Source organism: Eupeodes corollae, chromosome 2 (genome assembly GCF_945859685.1).
Source record: "Eupeodes corollae chromosome 2, idEupCoro1.1, whole genome shotgun sequence".
Lineage (NCBI taxonomy): Eukaryota > Metazoa > Arthropoda > Insecta > Diptera > Syrphidae > Eupeodes > Eupeodes corollae.
In genome coordinates, this window is record NC_079148.1 from 143,105,697 (window position 1) to 143,131,156 (window position 25,460).

A 25,460-nucleotide genomic window follows, 5' to 3' on the forward strand; every position below is an offset into this window, starting at 1 on the left:
CGCCGGAACAATATTTCCAAGCCCTTTGGTGGTCTATAATTCCTGTCATTGTCGACTTACCAATTAGAAACCAATTCGTCTTAATGAACTAGAGAAAGTGGTTCGGGAAAGGTATTTCTGCTCGAAGAATTCTAAGAATGTATAGTATAGCTTCAGAAAACTGTTACGACTTCTTACCATCAGAACTTCGTTGAACATGTCTTCAGCATTCAAAATTATTATTCTATGTCGGATCTTGGGCGTATGAAGTGTTAACATCTTCACATTCATTTTTTTCTACGAAATTCCAAAACCAGGAAACTTCACAAAAACTTATATTTCAATTTGATTCTTGATGATATATTGTTAGCCTCCCTCAAATTTATTTACCTAATCAAAAAGGAAGGAAGAGGAGGTGGAAAATTATGTTGAAACCATGGTAAAACTTAGAGCTCAATTAATGGGGCGCTGAACTACACAAAAAGGCTCGCCACATAAACCAATCAAAAACAAACAAACACAGCACATCCAGACTCAGACAGCTCAAAAAGATAGTCTTATAGAGATATGAGTACCTTCCAACCATAGATACCTTCATGTAAGCATTTGTATGAGGAGTATATATTATATGGCTCAGCTGTTGTTTCTTCTTTATCCTCAGCCCAGCATAGTTTTTTCTTAACCACGATATAAATCAGACACGACATCATATTTAATTAATTAAGTTATCGAACCTCTACCACTGACGCTGACGCTGACTCTGACGTTGTGCTGCCGACCAGCGACCAACGACCGACAACGACGTGATAGAGTCCTCCTCCTTAACTTCTCTGCTCTTCTGTTGGGTTTATATCAACAAACAAATTATAATCAAAGAGTAGGCATTAGAACTTCATCAGACATGAACCCCAACCAAACCAAACCCGCTAGCTGTAGGTTGATTGGCCTGGCCTGGCCGTGGCCAAACTAAGAGGCTTCCGACTTCTTTTTGGCGTGTTCACGCCATCATCATTCCAATCTTTCATTTCTACCATCGGCAAAGATGAGCTTCTGCAAATAATAAATAGGTACAACTTTATCGTAGACGGGGGTCTGAGAAACTCAAGATAGGTGTAACCAACTAACTACCTTTGTGCAACAATAACAACATCAAATAACGACAAACAACAACAACATCAAAATTACCAAAGATAATAAGGGGCAAAGAACAAAAGTAATTGCAGAGCCCGCTGCGGTGCAATGTTGTTATAAAATTTAACAACAACAAAAATATTAAGTATGAAGAAGTGTTATGGAACAATTTATGGAATCGTAAAAAAATATGTATGCACCAAAAGTTGTAAGAAAACATCAGAAAACAAATGTAAAGGATATCGAGGATCTTCTGGATGAAGTCTTTTTGGGATTTTGTATTTTTAAAATGTTGAGTTTCCGGAATTTCCGTTTTTGGGATTCTCTCTTCAACAAAGAACATCGAATTTTTGAAATATATGAAAACAAAAAAGCTATTGTCATAGCTTGCTAACGGCTTGTCAAACATTTTAAAACCTACCACATAAGAGCAAACACATTCGACCTTATGAGTGCATTTATCTTATTAAGTTATTTTTATTTTTGTTTACTGCGCTTGTTGACGGCTTGAGGTTATAAATTGAAGAAACCCTCTAATCATTTATTGTAACGATGAATGTTGTGTGCGTGGTTTACATTGTTAATTACTTTATTAGATCATAATAATTGTGAATTAACTTATATCGTACTTTTTTTATTGTTTAGTTATAAGTTGGTAAAGTGAATTCCAAGAATTAACCACAAATCACTAACTCACGAACTGATTATTATTTGCTGTGGCATGTTTTGAAAAAAAAGTTTAATGATGAAGGTGGCAACTTATTAAAAGCATGGCAAAGCATAGTAAGTCTATTTTTAGCTGTAAATGGCAATTTTTGTACAGCTCGTTGATTTAAGTAAAAAAGATTAGTTAATATTTGAGGCAGAAATCAGAAGCTAAAATCTTAAAGTTAGGCTTTGCAGGCAATTTATTGCCTAGATATGTTCGAAGAATAACGACAACTTCTTCAAAACCATCATAGTGATTTAACAAAATCCACACCATTTTCTCATCTGATTTATTTTTAAAACAAATCCGATAAGAAAAGTCAAAAGGAAGGCCTTATGAAATGTTGGAAACATCGATTGTTTTAGGTTTGCATGGTCCCCCTAAAACCTTTTGTTATAACCGTGAAAAACTCTTAAGAACTGTATTGAAAGTATTTTTTAATTTGTTCATTATTTTCCACTGCTCAAAACGCTTTTATTTCAATACTGCAATTTTAAGGTTTACCGGGACTTATAGTTCAGTGAATTTTCAACCGATGGAATTAAAAATTTGATGATGTATCTGATGTTGATTTTGAATTAAACACACATTTTTTAAAGAAATTATTGTCATGTCTTTTTTTATTACGATAATATTGGTATGGGTTAATTATGTATGAAACAAAATATCGTTTAAATGGACGCCGTAACCTCGGCGGCACACCTCTATCCGATGGTCAACATTTTTGATGACGCGCCGTTAACGGGCCGAATTGTGGCATACTTATCGACGTTAACCGTTTTTTTTTTTTTCAAATAACCCCAAGGAAAGAAGTCCAATGTAGGGAAATCACATGATCTTGGTAGCCAATTAAAATCTCGACCAAGTGAGATAACACTGGCATTGAATTTTTCGCGGTAAAAGAGTGTGGTACGGAATTACACATTCGCGTAGTACGGCTAAAGAACGAATCTCTGCACCCGACAGTACGCCCAAAATTGGTCTCGAGGGTATATTGATGAGCATTCCTAGAGGCGTGAGTATTACAGTTGAACTGTTTAAGAAGAGGAATGCGTTAAAATAACGGTAAAAGAGGATGAAACAAGAAACATTTCAACGATAATCGAACGACGTAAATGATCATATGATGGCATTATCAACAACAATCTAAATGCTCTACATTCAATATTGTCTAAGAGGCTCAAGTAAGTTGCAGGATCACCAGCACCGATATGGGAGTTATACTCAAGCTTTGGACGTGTATAAGTCTTGTAGATAACAGCCAGATCAGAGGCTCAGAGGGTTAGAAAAACTTCTTGCATCGACTTAGAAAACCCAAACATCTTGTGGAATTTTTGGTGAAATCGCGTATGTAATCGTTCCACAAAAGGTGGCTGCTAATGCAAATACCGAGAATATCGAGATGTTCAGTCTCCTCGATGCAAGTGCCATCCATGGATAATGGCAAGGACAAGATACAAGACAGCATTGTGTTTTCGAAGCATTAAATTCCAAGCGGTTTTTTAATACTCATTGTAGAATGGTGTTTAGGTCGGAATTTAATGAACTTATCATATCTCGTCGTTGCAGTTCCACATCCGAAGAAGAGGAATGTGAATCCGAAAACTAATATGAAAAGCTTAGAGTACTATCGCCAGAGAAACAATGTATTAGATTTGATGTTGCAGACAGGAGATCATTAATAAAAATGAGAAAGAGTGTTGGAGATAAAACAGAACCCTGGGGCACACCAGCATTTATTTTGTGGTTTATTGAACGATTCGAAAGGTAATTACTAATTACAATGAAGGAGAGATTCATGAAAACCGAAAGCTACATCAGCTCTTTGTCCAGCCGTGGACCTTGTAAAAAGGCAAGTAATTGCAAAAAAGCTGCGAGGCTACCAATTTGAAATGAATTACTTCAAAATCTCGACATATTTTGAATCGTTTCTGAAAAAAAATGTTAATTTTGTCTGCTTATAGAAAAATAGTTACGGAAACTTTAACAGACAACGTTGGTTGTACTCCGTTCGTGCATTTGCACCGCATTAATCTCTCGTGGCTTGGTGTTCATCCAAATATGGGCTTCATGACTAAAGATATTTTTTCGATCGACATTGGGCTCAACTTTCAACTACTCCAAAAATGGTTGAATTTTGAATGGATGCAGGCCCAAATTACGACGTGCAATTCACCATATTGTGATCTGTGATAGACCAAGTCTTTTTATCAACTCGGAATTTACCATTTTGAATTTTTTATACCGGTGATATTTTCGGCAAATTTTACGGTACGTTGACGTACGGGTGTTTACTGAACCGGCAGACTCGAATATGCCTACCAAATGTTGAGTAGTAAACTTGGAAGGGCAAGTGCATCGTTTTATAATAAGGTTTTATTATTTTCCTGCGTTGCTCGACGCTGTTACTTGCCATGATGATTTGCCTTATGTGACAGATTAAAAAGAAGATATTTTGGAAGAAAGTAAAAGAAACAATATGGCCGCAAGGAGCTGTCAAAATCAAGTTGTCTCTATTAAATTACATTTCTACATTACATTTCTCTGGTAGATCCGTTGACCTTGGGCTACATTTTTCCTGCAATTTTTAACCAACAATTAATTAATAATATTATCGATAAAATATAAAAAGCTTTTTTATGTTGAGGTTAGATGTTATTAAAGCCCCTAAGCATTTGTACTTTCGAAAAATTGCAATGTATTCACCTTTGTACATCTATTTTTCATTATTTGTATATCTTCCTCCTCCACCTTGAAATATCATAATTTCCGACTTCTGTAAATTAACTGACAGATTTCACTTTTAACAGTATATCTCCAGTTTGTCATATGCTGCATTGCGCCCACCGATTCAGATAAAAAAAAAAAAACAATATCATCCGCAAATATCAGTCCTGGTATCCGAGTACCTCTGAACAAGATTCCTCACCCGACTTCCTCCAAGATATCATTAATAAAAAAAAAATAGTAGTGTGTTCAACACACAGCCTTGCTTAACTCCCATTTCCGTTAAAAATTCTTCGGATATATACTCCCCATCCCATACGTAGGCCACATTATTTTCATGCATCGCTCTGACAAGGCTTACGACTTTACTTGATACTCCAAGCTTATAAAGCTTATAAAAAAGCACTTCGCGGGATTGAATTAAATGCAACTCGAAATTCCACAAAAAACGCGTAAAGTTTCTGTTTCCTTTTTTTGAAGTCCTCTGTCCTCTGCAATGTTTTTCAAACTGAATACTTGGTCTATAGTCGAATAGCTCTTTCTAAATCCAGCTTGAAATGGATTAAAAAAATTCTTTTCTTCGCTCCAATGTGTAAGCCTATTAAAAATTAGAGTACTGAAAAGCTTTACGGAAGAATTCAAGAAGAAGATGCCCCTAAAATTTTCCGGTACATCATAAGACCCTTTTTGTGTAAGGGGTATATTATTGACCTCTTGAAGCTTTCAGGGACGTCTTCGCTCTTAAAAATCCTGTTGAACTCATCTGGCAATACAAACAGAATTCTATGGAACAATTCTTAAAAAACTCTACTGGAATTCGGTCTTCACCCGAGGCCTTACCCCTTTTGGCATTTTCAATTAAATTTTTTAGCTCAGTAGTCGAGAATGGTGCATCAAGAAATTCATCTTTGTTCTATGAACAATAGAAAAATACGGAGCTGTGTACTGTATAAACGGCGCAAATTGCCGCGCGTTGAGTAATTTCGTGAAATAAATACGGAGTTCGTACGCTTTTAGTGATGCAGCAGTTAAATTGGTTCTTCCGTTAATAGATTTGGCGGCTTTCCAATACTCTGCGGATGACTTTGTCGTATTTAAAACGTAAATGTTTTGACGCTCCAGACTTTTTCTGTTTTCGAAACTGAGTTCTTATAATTTTTAATTGGCATCAATTGCCAATATGCACCTTGATTGTAAGTACCCGTGGCGTTATGGTAAGTGCGTAAAACTGTTACATCAGAAGTCTTGGGTTCAATCCTGTCTGTGCCACCTAAAGTTTTTGCACTGCGAGGAATAAAAAAAATTCTTCACGAGTAATTCCTGTCTCAAATAAGCCATTTGAATTTGCCAGAAAAACTGTAGGTCCCCTCTATATCTGACATTTCTCGTAAACATGTATAGTTGAGAGTTGTAAGTCACTAGGTCCTGGTTCTCTAAAAGCTGTTCCGCCACCAAATTCATTTAAGACAATCCATCTCCTTTACCCGTTTCATCCGTTTAATTCATTAAAACCTTGCGTTTGCCTAAAAAGGATTTACCCGATTGTAAGGTCTTCACTTCGACCTTGTAGTTTTGTTTAAGAATTATAAAACTACTAAGGAGGTTTGAAAAATATTAAACTCCGGTCATAGTTAAAACCTTGGGAACACCTTTAATCTATAATGACTTTTTGTATCTTTTGCGGAATTAGCTTATATTAATTGTTTACAAAGCGAAAACGTTACAGAAAATCTGATATTCTTACTCAGAAAATATACATATAGAAACCATCCGAGGATTAGCAGATTACCCATTCTTTATTTTCCATATTTTTGTTTAAAATTACAATTTAAAAAAAAATTCTTTCTTTCAATTTGCAAAATTTCTAAATTTTATTAATATTTATTTGCATCAACATAATGGTTTAGTCAAAAACACCCGATTTCTGAAAATAGAACAGTTATCTGATATTAACTTATGCAAAGTAAATTTTCCACGAATATCGTTCAAAATAGAAAATACCAAGAACTTGACATTTCAAGCTAATCCAAAAATGCAAAACAAAATGTACCTTTATCCAGTACCTATACCTTCCTTCTCGTAAATTATTCTTATGTAGATAAGTATTGTATCTTGAAAATGTCATGCTACAAAAAAGATTGATTTCTGTCGGTAGGGAAATCCCCAACCGCAATTAAGGTTTTTTTGAAATGTAAATAAAAACGTGCGGGTACACAAAAATATCACCGATACGACTAAGTATAAATCTACTGTTTGTTTTAAGTAAACAAAATCCGGAAATTTACTTTTCTTGGAATTTGCACTAAGTGCTAAGACTGTTAAGTTATAAAAGCTATATTAATCAATAAAAAAACCTACACCAACAACAACAATAAAGAGGACAACGATAGGAGCGTATAGACGGCTGTGAGCAACGGCGGCGACGCTGTCGTCGTTAAATTGGAATTTCCGCTGCATAAGTCATAAACTAAACCGACACAAATCCAAAAGTTTATTTTTAAATCTGAAAATAACAACATTTTTAATGTGATTGTTGTTTTATTGGAACATGTATAAATATTAATAAAACATAATAATAAATTCTACAACAAAAACGTACTTACTAAACTTCACGCACGGGTAAAGCACACTGCATCACCAGCAGTCATTCTACCCTAAAAAAAAAAAAAAAACAACCTCAAAACACAACAAGTCTACAAGTCCACCAAGATCGATGATGAGAGAGAAACACAATTTTGGCGGGAAACAATCAAGAAGACATCACAGACTTTAAGCCGATTGAGAAGCGCTTGTCTGGCGTTTTTTTTTCTCCACAACTCACATGGATGGAATTATTATTGTTATTGTCAGTGGATGGTGGGACGAAAGGAACCTTCTCCCGCTCAGCTTCAGCTTCAGTTCAGGTATACAAAGGAATATACAACAAAAATCCGAATCAGAGTTCGTTTATTGCGTTAACTGAATGCTAATGGTGCCATAACCTCGGCGCGCATCAAAACAATCAACAATCGGAACGTGGAAACGCCGAACGCCAAACGCCAACCGAGCCTGTAGGCAAGCAAAATTAAAGGTAAGGTAGTTATAGGTAGGAAAGGTAGGTAGATATAGAATATGACGGAGAGACACGGACATGGGACGACGACCGACGACGACGTTAAACAAAACAAAAACAGTCGTAAATCTGAGCGCCGCCGGTGATTCTACGGACAAGAGTCATAAAAGTGTTGTTGAGATGAAGATGCAGTTTGTTAATGCAACTGAAGATCGAGATGAAGATGAAAATGAAGATGAAGCTGAAGCCACCCATCAAGGTGCTCAGCTCATCATCTTCTTCTATATATACACCTTCTACTATATGACGAGAATATATGATGGGATTACATCTCGCTGTGGCGGTCTTCAATGAGATATTTTTCCAATGGATGGCGATGTGATGGCGCATCAGCAAAAACGCAGCAAAACACACCAAAGAACCACCTTTCGTTCAGTTTTTGTTTTCATTTTTATTTTTTATTCTGCCTCCTTGTCTGCCTTTAATTTTGATTGTTATGTTGTTATTTTTTAGGATCTGCACCATCCATAAATGCTAAATACAAAAATGAATTAAAATTAAGGATAATTCAGAGTTGGATGAAGTTGCTCTTAGATTACGCCTTATTGGGGGTTAAGGACTATAAATTCAGAATTATTTGAAGTTCGAAACAAGCAAAGTTCTAAAAATTGTATTAATTAAATTGCTAGTATAAAAATTCTTGGTTTTTGACATTAATGACATTTTATCTCGCTCTCACCATCATAAAAAAAGTCAGCCCAAAGTTTATAAAATGTCAAAAAAGCCTTTGAGACATGAATCGCTCATTTCATTGTTTTCAATTAATGCTTTGTTTACCACAATGACATTTGCCGCCATTTTCAAAGTTATGGTAGATTTACACTATGAAGATTAATTATATCTCAAAAGATGCAGCTTTGAATTTAAATGACTCTCTATGGTTTTTAATTGTAAGTGCATACATTTTTATTTAAGAATTCCACAACTAATTCTTTTTGTGTCACATCGACATATTTGCTGTCATTTCGATTATTCAAAAATAACTGAGACATGAATCACTCATGTCAATGTTGTCAACTACTGCATTTGCAAAATTATGGTACATTTACACTATGAAGTTCGATTTTCGATGTCGACAATTTGAGACATCAATCGCTCATTTCATTGTTGTCAACTTATACTTTATCTGTCACAATGAGATGTGAAAAGTTATGGTACATTTACACTATGAAGTTTATTTATATCTTAAAAGCTTGAAGCTTTGAATTTGAATGACTTGTGGTTTAAGTTGTGAGTGTACACAATATTTTAAAGCATTCGACAAATAATTCTACATCTGTCACACCGAACGAGTGCTGCCATTTGGAAAATAAGGTATTGTTACACTATGACGTTCGATTTTCTCTTGAATGTGTACATTTCTGAATTTTTATGAAATTGTATGGTTTAAAGTCCCAACATTTCTGTCAATTTTGTTTGTATTAATTTGACAACTAATTGTTTATCTGTCACACTGAATTTATGTAAGTTATGGTACACTTATACTGTGATATTGGAACTTTTCTTAGATGTATATATGTTCTGAATTTGTATAATTTTCTATAGTTTCTAGTTCCAAATTTTGCTAAATGTTTTTCGATGATTTTGAAAGAAATATTAAAAATACAGCATAGGAAACCATAGAAATTTAAAGCAACAAGTTTGTCCTTATCAAAAGTCTTACTAACAAAGGGTTAATAGAGCTAGAGTTAAAAAATGTGTCCTCTTTTTCCCTTTTTTGCAATCTCATGCGGTATGAATTTCTGAATTTAGAGCCGTTGTCAATGAATGCACGGTTTATTTCATTTCTTCGTCGTCTTCTAGGAACAAAAATTTTCTATCAAAAAGATCTTGAGTTAAGACGGCGCGACGGTAACCAACAAGGAACAAGCCCTTCCTGCAGAATTCACTACCTGAACACAATGTGACAGCTAAAACCGCAATATATGTCAAAAAGTTAAAAATACTCAAAAAAAAGGTTGTACTACAAACAGAACACAATTGTGCAGCTGAACGAATCGAACAGTGCCAATTTCAATGTCATTTCAACTTGATGTAACTTAAATAGAATACTTAATACGAATGTCAACCTAATTAAAACTTACCAAAACCACGATAGACTCAACTAATTTGTATTGTTTCCTTCTTCATTTATTTTGTGTAACAACTTTATTTTTATAATTCCTTAAAATCCCCTTTTTTTGAAAATACATCACGTTGCATGTGGAAAAAACATAAACATGAACAAAAACACATAAAATTTTGATGTTTCCGAACTCCGAAGTTTAGTTGAGTTTTTTTTTTTTGTATTTTGATGAGCATCACTTCAACATTAAGAAGTGAACTCTTGTGTCGATTTTTGCCGATATTGTCTGTCCTGATTTTACGAGATCTGATGTTTAAGTTTGTAGGGGAGAAGGGGGAAACAAGAATAACTCATTATAATACATTTTTTAAAGGATATCTCTAGTCCTAGCTGTTTGAAATATCGTTAAAATTACCTCGAAAAAAGGTTTTGATAGATTCACAATTATATGTAAGCTAAACATTAGAATTATGACCGATATTCGACGTTTTCCGTAGTTTTTAAATGCATTAGTTTTTTTTTTTTTTAAATGGCTTTCAAAAGTTATACAAATAATAAGACAAAGAGAAGATTTAATGATGTGAGAAATATCATTAGTAAAAAAAAGAAAAAGTAAAGGTCCAAGGTAGCTATCTTGGGGAACGCCAGGATTCACAGATATTGAAATTGATAAATACGAGTTTATGATGACTTATTAGGTTCTATCTACCAAATAAGATTCCAACCATAAAAACAAACTCGAATGAAAAGCTAAAGCTGATAGTTTAGCTATGAAGATGTCGTAATTGACTCTATCGAAAGCTTAAGAAAAATTAGTGTAAATAACATGAGATTGAAAACAACTTTCAAAGTTACATGTGATCTCGTTGAATAAAATGGTAAGATTCTTTGCTTTTTCTCTTAAAATAAGCCCAGCGTTAACGTGTTAAAAAAATTTTTGGTATTAAAACTCCTTTACAAAATAGCATTTCTGTCTAAATTTCTGGTGTTGAAAGCTTCAAAATTAGCGTTCCTGCTTAAACGTATGGTATTAAGAATTACTTATCAAAAATGTATAATCTTTGTGAGAGTAAAATACTGGAAGGTTTTGCTCTTAATCGAATTAAACTTTTCCCAAGATTTTTCACTGTCTTGTTCCAAATTTTAGTCCAGGTTACGTCAAGTTCTTGAGATATTACTTTATCGAATTCGATAAAACACATATTTTAGACTTTTTAAAGGCTTTTGAAGTACTTTTTTCTTAAATAAAACTAGCAATGGTTGACTAAATCTATAATCCCTACTTTGAAAATCAGTTTTTAAATTTATATTTTTTTTTGTAAATTTTTTGAAAAATATTCAAAGTTGTTAGATTTCACCTGTTTTACATGATGTGTTAGGAAACGACGAATTATATGTAGTTAAACGGTTTTAAAAAAAATATGGAAAAACGGTTTGAATTAAGCTTTTGAAACATGTTCAAACATTATAAAAACATCTTTTAAAACTTATGTTTTTTTACATTTGAGACGATAATTTATATTTATTTGAAGTTTGGATTCGAAATCAGCATTAAAAATTAACTTAAAATTTATTTTTCAAAAACCATTAAAACATTTAATTCGAAGTCTTTTCAAAACTTCATATAGAGTCAAATAAATACTCGTAACTAATGAAATTTTCTAGAAACTCATTAAAATACTAATATAATTCAATCTAGAAGACTAATATTTGTACTTAAAAAAATGTATTGTTAAAGTACCGTTTTTAGTTGTGCTTAACATTTTAAAATTATAAGACGCAATTTGAATACATGCATTCTATTGTAAGGATTGTTAGTTTGTGGACTCAATATTTGATTCAAAAGTTTTCAAGAATTCATATTCAAGGTACATTTTACGACAGTTTAAGATAATTTAAGATAATTGGCACAACATCAACTCCTAGCAGTGAGCGCTATTTGATGGCAAGCTTTTAAACTTGCTGCCGCTGGTATTGTGTTATCTCTTAGTTTTTGAAATTCACTAAAAGTATTTCATAAGATTAACCCTCTCTTTATTGGCAAAATTCTTCGAGTGAGTTCCTCTTTCTAAGCTACCCAGACTTAACAAACGCTCCCAATTTGTTACCCTTTGGTTTTGTCTATCTGAGTATTGATTTTTCTAGGGTAAGAAAAATTAATACCCTATGCATATAGAATAAAACTCTCTCACAAAATATGGGAGGCCATCCCATATTTTTTCATCCCGTGGTACCATATCGTCAATGGTGTGTTAATTTATGTCTTTGATGTGGAGCCATCTAGGGAAGATAACCCTAGAATTGGTCACCCGATTTCACGTGGGACTCAATCCACCGAACTTTATCTACAATTACATAATTTTCTTATAAAATGATTTTTACTTCCACTCCAGACTTTTATCATATATTAGTACCGACTTAATTGCCGATTTGTACATTAACTGATTTCTGCGGATATTTCTATAATTTATATCAGTAAGTCAGCCTCGAACCCATGAGGCAGGACGACGGTCCCTCGTTACCATCGATCTTAAGATTTTTAATCTTAGGAAGGAATATAAGTATAAGCTTCTTGCGTTCGCTAACAAGTGGAAAATTTTCTCAGTGCAGTTCTAAGCTGTGCCTTTTTCAATAACTATGAATTGCAACAGTATCAATCATCATCGAGCTGCACTGATTTCTCTAACTTGTTCCCAGGAGCCACCACGGGGAGGTGCAAGTAAGCGCTTCTTCCTTCCAGTCTATAGACAAGCATATAGCTTTCCCTATGTCATCATGGAAGTCAGTTTGACTCCCACATTATACGACAGTAATAAACCATTTCTGTGTGTGAGTAACATTATCAGGGATGGAGGTTTTAAGACGATTTGAGAAAGCACTTTTCATGGAAAGAATTAGTTTTGGAGGATTTGTCAATTAAACTCAAGACATCTGGCACGACATCACGCCTCAGGTAACACGTCAATAATACAGTTCCTCAAAAATATTGTCAGAATTCGTACAGACCCTGACTGATACGTGGAAAATCTTACTTTAAATTTTTTTTCCATTTTGATCGATATTTCTAAAAGTGAGGAACTTAAAAGTGAGAAACTTAAAATAAAACTCCAAGAAAGCTACATTCTTTCCATATTTGAGGTATGACTTATTACATCATTAAGAGTACCTAGAAATGTCTTCAAATACACCAACACATTAATTTTTCGCTATTTTCAACTTACCTATATTAACCTTATTTTTTATCGGTCTTTATCTTTCTTCTAATATTTTAATGATGTTTTTGTCGCAGTTAATAGCTGAAGCTTGAAGTTATTTGAAATTCAAAACCATTTCTCTACGTGATTTCATTTGGAGTGACCTCGATTTGCCCACCTTCCCCTATTTAGAGCTCAAAACAAATATCTTGTTTACAATCACGGAACTTTTATACTACTCGACTCGTACTATGGGAGTCAGTTGAGTGGTATTTTTCTTTTTAATTTTATTTTGTTGTTTTTGTTGTTGTTGTAAAATGTTTATAGTATCGGCCCCGACTATGCAGCAAAAATGTACATACCTTGTGTAGTGTATATATTTTACATTGAGTTGAGATTTGTTTTGATTCATTCACCTTTGGTTGTGCATTTGCAGTTCGTCATTATTTTTATTTGTATTTTTATTTTGTTTATTTGTTTCTTTTTCCTTATAAAACAAAAAACAGGTATACAATTAAGTGTTTGCATTTGTCATGAATTCCAAGACCAGCAAATCAGGAATACACTAATAAACCAACATTAAAAACAAAAACAAAAAAACATATATTCAAAAAAAAAAAACTTTTGTTTAAAAAACGAAACAAAAACAGTATTGAAACTGTACAATGTTGCAAACATAAATTCTTTAATTGAAACAATTCAATGTGCTGCTTTTATTTATTGGCTAAGGCTCTTTAGTCAAATGTAGCCCCAGGTCCGGATGGACGACGACGAAGACAAAGCGACGTTTAGTAAGAAACTTTATTTATAAGCATAGGTTTTTCTTATAAAGTTTGAAGTTTGACTTGACTTTTATTTTTTGTTAGTTTTGGTCTTAGCCTTTCGTGTTTTTGAGTTTGTTGGTTTTGAACATATTCCGGTAAGAATTGGAATTTCATTCAAAAAATAATTTATACGGAATTTTGTTTTATGTATAAATCAATGAAATGTTAATTTAGGTTTTATTTATTTACTTCTTAAATAAAAGAAGAAAGTAGTTTGATATAAATTTATGGCGATTAAAAATAGTTTTAGAATGCCATAGAGAATTAATAAAATAAATGTCAGATTAATTGAAGAAGGTAAACTTGTTTTTTTTTTTTGGTTTCTTTAAGGAGCCTGGTGGTCGCGTTTGACAAGCGTGAAATAGATCCAAGTCCAATCTAAAATATTTTAAATTGTTGTTAAGGCTTTTTTTATTTTAAAAGTTGTTTTTGTTGATTTATATTCTTTCAAAAACAAATTAAATCAAAATAAAACAAGACAAAATAGAACATTCACTTGGGCGTATGCTTACTTTTCTTGGTGAAAATTAAAATATGACAAATATTTCAAGGAAAATTAATGCTCTATTCTGTGAAATAAGATTGACCCACAAATTAGGGACAGTTAGATTTAAATAATGGTTAGTTCGTTGGACTGTCATGCCAGAGGTCTTGGGTTCGACCCCTGCCTATGCCATCTAAGTTTTCACGGCATTCAAATCCTCCAAGAGTAAGTCCTGCCATGTATGGATTTGGCTTAAGACTGTAGATCCCCTCCATCTCTGACAACAGTTGTTACACACACGAATGGTTAAGAGCTGGAAGTCACTAGGCCCTATTTAATTTATAGATTTAAATTTGAGATGAAAGCAGACTTCTTGGGCTTAAATTATTAAATTAAACAAAATGATTTTTAAAAATGTGCATCTATTACTAAAAAAATTACAATAACTTCCTATGGAAAGTTAACAATGTGACATACGTTTTTATTTTAAAGTGTGGTCCTTATTCGAAGAATCAATTATTTGAACCTGTAACTGCTAGAAAGCATTAAATCATTTTAATATTAAAAATTTAGGGTTTTATGACAGTTTAAGAAATAAGTAAGCAAATGTAACTACAAATAATTTTGTGAGCAGCAAACATATTTCGGTATTGAGGTAGGCTCAACACTATATGTAGACTTTGGCGTCTTCAAGATCTACTTAAAATAATTGGAATAGAAAAAAAAATCCGAACATTGTTTTAAGGTATAATTTTAAGTTTTTCAATAAAATTTAAGAATCACATTTGTTAAATTGGAAATGTTGACATTTCTCGAAGTCGGTACGTGCGTGTGCACTTACACTACCGGTCAAAAGTTTGAGACCACCTTCAAAGGGTTGGTTTATTTGTACCTGGCGCTTGGGTTTATGAATGAATATAGTATTTTTTTACTTGCATTTTCAACTTAGACCATTCATAAAAGGTGCTAGTGAAAAAACCCCAGATATTAATCCTTTTCTGTAAATTATGAGGAATTTTGTGAAAAAGGTAAAAAACCCAGTATTGGGCTTTTAGTATCTATTTGGATTTCTCATAGTTTTTATTTTATATGACTTTTTACATTCAATTTGGAATTTTTTTATGACTGTGGTAATATTAAAGGGTAAAAATTTGAATACCTACATATTCAGGATTTTGTATATAATGCTCGGTTTAATCCTATTTAAATTTATTCGAGACTGTGATCTTCTCCAGTAAACAAAGTGCGCATTATGGGAAAAGTTAAGGAATTAACTATTGAAACTCGATCTGCGATTATGTCCCTTATTGAAGAAGGCTATTCGCAAAGAGAAATCGCCACAAAACTGAAGATATCCAAAGTAGCAGTTCACAAGGCCATACAGCGTTACTCTATTACCGGCGGTTTTAAGGATAAACCGGGGTCAGGACGACCTAGAGTTACGACGAAAACCGAAAATCTGAACCAGAAATACACGCCGAGATCAAAGAAATCCGGGCATTGTTGTCTGTATCAACGATACAACGAAGGCTAGGGCATGCTGGACTTTTTGGGCTCGTTGCAGTGCGAAAACCACTTCTACGAACCCAAAACAAGATCAAATGGTTGGAATGGGCCAAAACCCATAATGATTGGACAGATGAAGACTTCAACAGAGTCTTATAAAGCTATGAGTCCAAGTTTTAGATATTTGGATCAAATCGCAGGGTGTACGTCAGAACAGAAGATGATACCAGACTGTTTGTTCCCTGTAAAGCATGGAGGCGGTTTAGTAATGGTGTGGGGATGTTTTTCCTTTGATGGAGTAGGAGATCTAATACGAGTGATCTGAAGAATGGATAAAGAAGTCTATAAAACGATATTGGAAGACCACGTTTTGGTATCTAGACTCCGATTAATCGGTGAAGGTTTTGTATTCCAGCAAGACAATGACCCGAAACACACTTCAAATCTTTGCCGGGGATACCTGAAACAAAAAGAAGACAAATTTTAAAAGTAATGGTATGGCCACCACAGTCTCCAGATATTAACCCCATTAAGCTCTTATGGGAAGAGCTTGACAGAAATGTCCGGAATCACCACATAACATCGGAATCTCCTCTTTGGGAAACTCTACAAAATTGATGTAATAATATTCCAAAAGAAAAAATACAAAATCTTGTAAGAAGATTGAATTGTAAAAAAAAATATTGAATTTAAAGGAGGGTTTTTTGATGAAAACTCAATTAAGAGCTTTTATTGGTTTTTTAAATAAATATTTTATGTTTAGTACAAAACTAGTTTATATTTTTCTATCATTTACAACTGGACATGCTTTTCACTTTTTTCACGTATTAACTTTTTTCCTAAAACTTCAGTTTAGGGGTTAAAAATCGATATTTATCAAATTTCAAAGTTAATTTCAAACTTTTGACAGGCAGTGTTCTTCCGTACATTCGTAAGTTTTTGATAACATTTCTTCAGCTATGCCTACCTCAGGAACCTGCAGATAAAAATATCAAGATATGCAGAAAGTACTTACAGAAAAAAGTACAAATTTGGTTGACTATAAAACACTATTGACTTCAACAAGATTTTATAGTACATATTTATTTAAATACTATAACTGGCCAAAGTCAGAATGAGAGAGAGTACGATTTTAAATGTGTGTATACCTTCCTTTAAGTCTTCTAAGCATTGTGTCTCATGTCTTCGTTTGATGATTTGGATCGCCAAAGGTCGAAAAAATCTTTAAAAAATTGCTGATGAATGCGCATTTTTCCAATCCTATCTCTGCAACTGTAGAGTGCAACTGTTGGTTGATACTGTTGGTAAAGGTGTTTTTGTTTTCAAAAAAAATTTAAATAAATAGCTGTTACCTCGAATATTTTATAACAAACGATTAAATTACTTCCAAAACTATTTTATGCAACAAAAAATAGGGTTTTTGAAATGGTCAAAAAGAATTTTTGATTAATATATTGTTTTAAAACTTATTCCTTCTCATAAAAAAAATTTGTTTCTTAACATTTGGTACAATTAATAAAACTATCAAAAATACTACCAACAATTGTTAAATGACTCAAATATCTTGAAAAAAATTAAATATTTACTTTAAATTTATATAATTCTGTAAAAAATGTTATTTTTGATATTATGTTATTTACTAAGAAACATCCAATTCAAAAATAGAACCTTAAAAATAGTAATATCATTTGGTAAACTTTTCGACGAAAAGATATCCACATTAAAAATATTTTACCATGTAATTAATATTGTTGTTAACATTTAATTATTTGTTTCTGAAAACCTAACTAACATTAAAAAAAACCCAAGGCAACCAAAATCTTTAAAAACTGAGAAGAATGGAAAGATATTGACTTTTTTGTTTATGATCATTGCTGGCTTTGTTCATCTTGTAAAAAGGGTTTGTTTTTATTATTTTATAAGAATAAAATATTTTAAATTGAATAAAAATTCAATTAGCAATTTTTTAAGAAAAATTAAAACATAAAACAAAATAATATTACAAGGACTAAAAATAAAAGTTTGACTTAATTGTCTTGAAAATAAACAAAATTACTGATTTCAAATCTTGCTGTTAGTATTTTGTAACTGTTCAAAATTGTGTTTTTACATATGTATGTAAATTAAATTGGAAAGAGAACAGTTAAAACTTAAATGTTTGAGTTTTTTGACCAAATTTTATACTCGTTACAAAAACTATCACTTAATTTTGATTTTTACGTAAAGTAAAGTCCTACCTAAGATGGTTGGGTCGAGTCACAGTGTGTTTAGCAAACAGCCTCCTTTCGTATAGATGATTTTCTGGAGAAATTATCCTTCTTTTTTAAGCTCCATTCAATACAATAAATTTAGCCTTCTTCTAACACTTTAGCAAAAGTAAGTACTTACTTAAAAGTCTCCTTGTCTTAAACCTAGCATGATACTATTTTCTTATAAAAAGTGACATTATCTAAAAACTGCTAACTTCGCATCCTGCTTGTCGATTTGTCTTGCTTAAAAAATTTGTAGGTTTTCGTGTTTTGTTAAAAAAAGTTGTCAATTGAGTTATTCTAAAAACTTTTAAAATTAATAACAATGTTTTGCATATGACAAAATAGTTTGATTTCAAAATCTATTTTTGTTAATGAGATTTTTAGTCGTTAACCAATTCTTACCAATTTTAGTAGCATTTATTTAAAGTCAATACTTTCCATTGTTCACGTCATATCGAGAACCCAACATCATTTTTACCAATTTTTGTAGATTTTATTTTTTTATGAAAAAACAAACTTTTGAATTTTTATAAAAAAAAATAATATTTTCTGTGAAATAAAAAAAATTTGAAGACAATACTTTTAATTTTTGAAAAGACATTTCAATCGAAAATTAATTTTTACCAACTTTTATTAATTTTTTGTTGTAAAATAATTGTCAATTTGATTTTTCTCAAAATTTTACCAGATGTTAAAAACATTATTTGTCTTTGCACAAAATTGTTTAAGAGATGAAAGTTTTAGTAAAGTTTTCGAGGTGACATCATTTTTTTTGCAGTTTTTTTGATTTATAAAAAAGACGTGGATTTTTTCCCAAAAATATACTGGTTCGGTTTCACGTTACAATTTATAATATAAAATTTTATCAAGTCTATAGTGTCATTGGTTCATGATATATTTAGAGTTAACCAAAACGTTCACCTTTTTTCAATCTGATATGGTAAAAAAAAACAGCCACGTAATTTTCTTGAGAGTCCTTTCTGCATCTTTCTGCCTTATATTCGTATAACAAAATTTATTTTAAGTCGATATCTCTTCTTGTTCTTGAGCTATTGACGACTAAAAAAACGTCGCGAACGTTCGGAAGTACAAACCCATAATTTTGATATTCCTTATTTGCCCTTTTAAAGTAATAATATCCTGTTTAAATAATCGCTTAAAAGAAAAAAATTTAAGTTATGTCTTGGAGCCAATTTTGTATTTTTTTTGACAACTTAACCACTCAAGGTACCGTAAAAAAAGCCCAGTGAAACAATACCAACTTCCAAAAATTGGCCTTACTACGCTTTACAAAATTAAAAAAAGTTAATTCCTGAAAGTTGTCTTGCGTTCTCTTGACCTTCTTTCACGGCACCGTCATTTAAGTACAAAAAAAAAAAAAAACAAATTATTGTTGGATTTGACAAAATTGTTGAAACATTAGTTTTTTTATTTTTCCATTACTTACTTTAAAATATTTAAACACAAAGCGGTCGTTATGATAATAAAAAGCTTTTAATAGTCTTAACGTCTTTTTGATTAAAACGAGAGAAAAAATAGATTTTTACTTTTAGTTTTAGAGTTTTACATTACATACCTCTTAACTTACAATTTAAGGTAGCAAAAATATAAACATATAACACAAAAGAGCGTACACACCTCCATTTAAAAACTGTTCTTATTCGAAAATATAAAATTTGTTGTTCTTTTACATATGAGCAAATGAAAAACGAAAACTTTTTAAATGAAATATAATTTCATAACCTTCTTTATAGAAAATTAAATTATAGTTAAGTTTAATCCATTTCCAATATCATTAATTTATAGTGAAAAAAGACTATTCTGTTCTTCTGCCTTTGTCTAACTTAAGACGCTAACTTAATCTGACAATGAACTCTTAATCAAATATTTCTAGACTAAAATAAAAGCAACTTTATTAATAAACTTTACTTTTCTCAGGTTAAATACGTTAAGTATTTTAATTTTTAAAAACGTGACTTTAAAGATACTTTAAATAAAATTACCAAAGAAAAAGAGTGAACATTTTTCTCAATAAACATCCTCTATCAATAAAATCTCCTAAATCCTTGTAACATTTAAACACTTCATAAATACTTTTTAGTAAGAATTAAAAATAACTATATTGATATTTTATAGTTTAAGTAACGAAAACAATATTGTCGTAAAAAATAAATATAAATAAAAATTAAGTACCAATCTTTAAGTGTCTATTAATTAAGTTATAAAATCTCAGTTTCATTTTTATTTAATTTTTGTAATTTCCTGCTCAATAAGTAGACAAATGAATTGTACATGTACTCAAACACAAATACTCTTCTAACCTCAAAAACAGTAAAAATTTTATAGGTGATGATAAAATTTGTTAAGTGCTTAGAATAACACTTCTAATTCTATACGTGTACACTACCAACGTATCTATATTTACTTCTTGACTTCTTTAACGTCTCATTGAAAGAATCCATTCCCAGCTGTTACACTTCAATCTTCGCCCTTTGCATTAAACAACGTCAACCCAATGTATACACACCCTAAATGGAACGGAACAAATGTTCCTTAAAATTATTTTAATTCTCCTCCGTACACATGAGGTTTCTTTTCTTCCCCCAAAAATGCTGTACTCATTTCCTCGTTCTATTTTATGATAATTTTATTGCTAAATACTGCAACATCATCATCATCACCCGAAAAAAGAAGGTCTATAGTGTATATATATCCCAGCAATCAATTACCCATTAACCCAGTGTAAACATATCCCAATAAATCCCCATCCCACCCAAAAGGAAAGAATATTGTCTTTTGGCGAAAGAAAGACAAACAGCCGAATTTTTATTACTCGATTAAATCGGAATTCAAAATGCACACAAATCATATAAAGACAAAAACCCCCTCCCAAAAAAAAAACGGGACATAACGGAAATAAAGTTAAGTTTACACTTTAATTTTAATTGATGGCGTTCTATAATGTGTGTTATGTCCACCACACAATAGAAAAATGCGATCTAAGGTATAAGAATTTTATGGACTCCCAAAATCATGCCCGTACTTTTTCTCGGAGAATAAATTTACGATTTACAATTTACGATCATCTTTAGCTTAACTTGACACCGCTTTTTCTTTTGGGAATGGCGCCCTCCCTTTTCTAATAAATCTATCGGAGGTCAAACATGTTTTTGATCCCCATAACGTTTTATGACACTTTTATGGTTTCTTGTTGTTGTTCTTTCCATTTGTTGTTGGTTTAGTGTCGAAATTAAAAATAAAGAAGCGCATCAGGGTGTATGCGGAGTGTTTGAGGGTTCAAAAAGGTTACGGTTACGGCTCGGCTTATCGAGCATAATATTTACCTTCCGATTTTTCATGGTGTCCTATTTTGTTTTTAACTAAGTTTTACACTCTTTCAGATTTAGGAAAAGAAAATTAGAAGACCATGGAAGAAGAAGTGGGACAGGAAGCGAGCGGGACAATTCCCCAGGAAGACGGTAAGTTTTACAGTTTTGTTTAAATAGGACAGTCTTTGAAATATTTGAGTGCCCTTAGATATTTATAAGAAAATCCAAATGCTTGAAGCTGAGAATAAAAAGATGCACACTGAGTTCAATACCCAACGAGCCAAGCTTAAGGACCTTTTCATTCAGAAGGAAGCCGATTACGCCAACTGCATGGCGGAGAAGAACGCCATACAGCGGGAACTCGACGAACTAAAGAGCTTGGTTTTAGTAGCCGAATGTCGATCTGACAATGAGAGGGAGTTGAGTGATTTGAGGTCTAAGGAAGAGATATCTTCTTTGCAGCTTTTACTTCAGGGTTGGTATTGAATCTAAGCTTCCCTCTGATTTTGTTTCTGATTCTTCTTTAACTTTAGAAACGATGGAAGAATCTTCGATCTGTAAGGCAGAGTTGGAAAATCTTAAAGAAGATAACAAACGTTTGAGGCAAGAAAATCGAGAGTTGAAAGAGGGCATTATTCAACTGCAACAGGTCTGTTTTGCCCTTTGATTCACTTAAGGCTCTTTTGTTACAAGAAGGTGCTATATTTTTTTTTTTCTAGGAACCTACAAGTCTTGCAGTTTTGAGTCATGTTAAGAAAACTCTCGCACGTAAGTTAGGCGCTGAGTCCTCAAGTCATGATACGCTAGATGATTCTATGCGGAAGGTAAACAAATATGTACGTAACCAAAATGGAATTCGATGTGAATGTCTTTTTTATTTTTCAAAATTTATACAAATCAATAAAATTTCCCAGAAAAGCACAGATAAATCTTAAGTATTGTTATTTTTTTGATATTTAGGCTCAGGAAGACGCCGAAGTCCTTAGATCATTGGTTGTTCCTTTGGAAGAAGAAATCAAGGCATTGAAGGAGAAACTCCGTTCTACCGATGAAGAACTTCAGGGGCTTCATAGCCAGAAAATATCTCCTCAAGTCGTTACAAGCTCAGTGGTGGTGGCTCCAGTTGGAGTTCCACAACCAATCGATGTTGTTGCTGCTTCAGTAAATAATTCTGTTAGTAAGTCAACTTCAATGGAATTTCAATGCGAGTCTTGTCGCAATTTCGATGAAGAACTTCAAAAGACCAAGCATCAACTTTCTCAGAGCCAATCAAAGATAGAAGCTTTGAAAAAGAATATCGAAGAATCAGCTGAGGATATAAAGAAAGAAGCCGCACTTCGCAAGGATCTCGAGGATCAATGGCAGGAGAAGCGAGAAGCTCATAAAAATGAGGTGCAATACCTCAAAGAACATGTCAAGAAAAGCGAAACAGAGCTGATGGATCTTCAGCAACAATTTCTTGACGCTAAGAATGAGATAACAACACATTTGCTGCGACTCTCTGACGATCGTGAACGGGTCAACAAACAGCTTGAGACATTACAAGCTGATAACGACTATTTGTCAGGAAGATATCTGGCAACTGCTGAAGAAATCGAGAATCAGTACATAAACTTACCGAACAATGTCGAAGAATTACATGAACTATTGTTGCGTCAGCAAAATGACTTTATTCAAGCTCGAGTGGGATGTGAATTTGAGAAACAGAAATGTGTCAGCTATGCTGACGAGGTGCAGATCTTGAGAGATCAGTTAGACGCCAATATCAATGAGAAAAGGGCTTACAAGAAGAAGGTTCAGTCCGAGATGAAGTCTTTGCAGTAAGTTTTCAGAAATAGTTTCCTGACAGAAAGTGAGTTAAGCTGTTTTTTTTCCTATAGGGATAGATTGACAGAATATTTGTTAACTCAACAAAAGTACGAGACTATGAAGAACACTTTTGAAAGGAAAGAATCAGAACTTAACAAACAGATTTCGGAGTTCCGTGTCCAAGTTATTGAATTACAGGAGATGAATGTAAAACCATTGACAAGTTGTGGGTAAATTCGTCATTATTTTTTTTTAATTTTTTCTTTAACAGGAAAAACTTAGCCGAATCAATGTCGAATATAAATCAAAAATCAAGAATCTTCAAGACGATTTAGCTACAAGTGAGCATGTTCAAAGAGATTTCGTGAAGTTGTCCCAAAACTTACAGGTAACTTAACGAAACTTGCTTTTTGTTCTTTGTCTATTCTTAGAATCGACTTTTTTTCAGATAACAATTGAAAAATTCCGACAACCCAATGCTGAAGTTCGCTGGCAAGATGACGAAGATATTGACAACTGTCCAAATTGTAATTGCTTATTTACAGTTACTCTACGCAAACAGCATTGCCGTCATTGTGGTGTTATCTATTGTGATAAATGCCTAAATAAATCAGTTCCATCAGGTCCAAGGCAGAAGCCAGCTAGAGTATGTGAACTTTGTCATACTTTGTTAGCTCCAAATGCTGCTCCCTACTTCAGTCAGGAGCCACCACAATCCCCATAAATAAAAAAAGGAGGTGGCATAAGAAATGACGTTTGAAGTTTTGAGACGAAAAGAATTGAAAATTTTCCGGACTGTGTCCATATTAGTAATTTAAGGATTTTAAAATTAATGTTTTTTTTCTTTTGTTTAAAATATGAATTATCTGATATAATAAAATATAACGGTTTAAAACCATTTACTGCATTATAAAAAAATTAGTGTTAAATAATTTTTGATCAATACATCAAGAGGAACGGGTCCGTTAAATGCGTTCATATTTTGACGGATGAGACGATGCTAAGTGGGTAAAAGAACATTTGCTTTGACGTTGTGTTTTGAGTTAGTAAATCCGTTGCTTCTACAAATTTATGACAAGTGTGACAGATGTTTTCTTATAGAGTCCGTCAAATACGTTGATTTTTTGACGGATAAGTGACACAGATAGATATTTTAGCTGCTGGCGTTTGTTTTGAATTAATAAATCCGTTGCTCCTTCAAAATTATGACAAGAGTGAGAGATGTTTTCTTATAGAGTGCGGCAAATGCGTCGATGTTTTGAGGGTTGAGACAAAATTTAGTGCTTAAAAGAAAAAAAGTCGTTTGAAAGTTTGATGTGAGTTAGTTAATCCTTTGCATTTGTCACACACGTAACCTTCACTTCTATAGTAATATGCAAATAGACTTTCTTAATAAAGTCCCTCAAATGCGATATTTTTGGCGGATGAGGCAGAACTAAAAGGCTTAAAGAAAATGCTGTTTTTGTTTGTTTTGAGTAACTAAATCCTTTGCTTCTTTAATAATGCGTCAAGAGTTATAAGTGAGTTTCTTGAAGGGTCCGTCAAATGCGTTGATCTTTCGACGCATGAGACAAATCTAAGTGACATAGGAAAATATTTTTCATAAGCTTTTGTTTTGATATACTTCATCTTTTGTATCTGTAGGCATACGTCGAGAGGGACAGGTGTGTTTCAAATACAGTCCGTCAAATGCGTTGATGTTTTGATGCAACGAAACTAAGTGACTGAAAGAAAAAAGGTGGTTTTGAAGTTTGTTTTGAGTTACTCACTCCGTTGTATTCGTGATATACTTAACTTTCACTTCTATAGTCGTGCGTCTGCAGACGTTCCTAATAGAGTCCGTCAGATGCGTTAATTTTTCGGCGAATTAGACAGAAGAAAAAAGGCCTAAAAAAATGTTGTTCTTTGTTTGTTTTGAGTAACTTAATCCTTTGCTTCTTTAAGAAAGCGCCAAAAGTAATAAGCGAGTTTCTTACAGGGTCCGTCAAATGCGTTGATCTTTTGAAGCATGAGGCAAATCGAAATGGCATAGGAAAATATTTTTTTTTGACGTTTCTTTTGATATACTTTATCCGTTGCTTCTATAGGCATACGTGGAGAGGGTCAGGTATGTTTCAAATAGAGTCCGTCAAATGCGTTATGACGGAAGGAAAAATGTGGTTTACCTTTGTTTTGAGATATTTAATCTGTCATATTTGCAACCTACACTTCTAAAGGTATAGGTCAAGAAAGGAAAGTGTGACTCCAAGAAGGTCCCTCAAATGCTTTGATGTTTTGACGGACAAGATAACACTTAATGGAATATTTTATTTTGAAGTTTTGTTTTGAGTTACTTAATC

The 25,460-nt window shown here is 32.8% G+C and overlaps 1 protein-coding gene across 7 annotated transcripts in view; it reads left to right on the plus strand.

Annotated features, from left to right (window-relative positions):
• The window catches only part of LOC129946332 (rab GTPase-binding effector protein 1), a 302,925-nt gene extending 278,906 nt beyond the window's left edge, over positions 1-24,019 (plus strand). For 6 of the 7 annotated variants that reach the window (XM_056056472.1, XM_056056474.1, XM_056056475.1 and 3 more), the window contains 8 exons: positions 21,385-21,462; positions 21,521-21,787; positions 21,846-21,961; positions 22,032-22,148; positions 22,273-23,132; positions 23,193-23,328; positions 23,393-23,509; positions 23,570-24,019. In XM_056056472.1, coding sequence (XP_055912447.1) covers positions 21,411-21,462; positions 21,521-21,787; positions 21,846-21,961; positions 22,032-22,148; positions 22,273-23,132; positions 23,193-23,328; positions 23,393-23,509; positions 23,570-23,845 — 1,941 coding nt within the window. In that variant the 5' untranslated portion in view covers positions 21,385-21,410 and the 3' untranslated portion in view covers positions 23,846-24,019. The remainder of the gene's footprint in view (positions 1-21,384; positions 21,463-21,520; positions 21,788-21,845; positions 21,962-22,031; positions 22,149-22,272; positions 23,133-23,192; positions 23,329-23,392; positions 23,510-23,569) is intronic. The other variant, XM_056056478.1, reaches the window with a different exon arrangement.
• Positions 24,020-25,460: the final 1,441 nt, after the last annotated feature.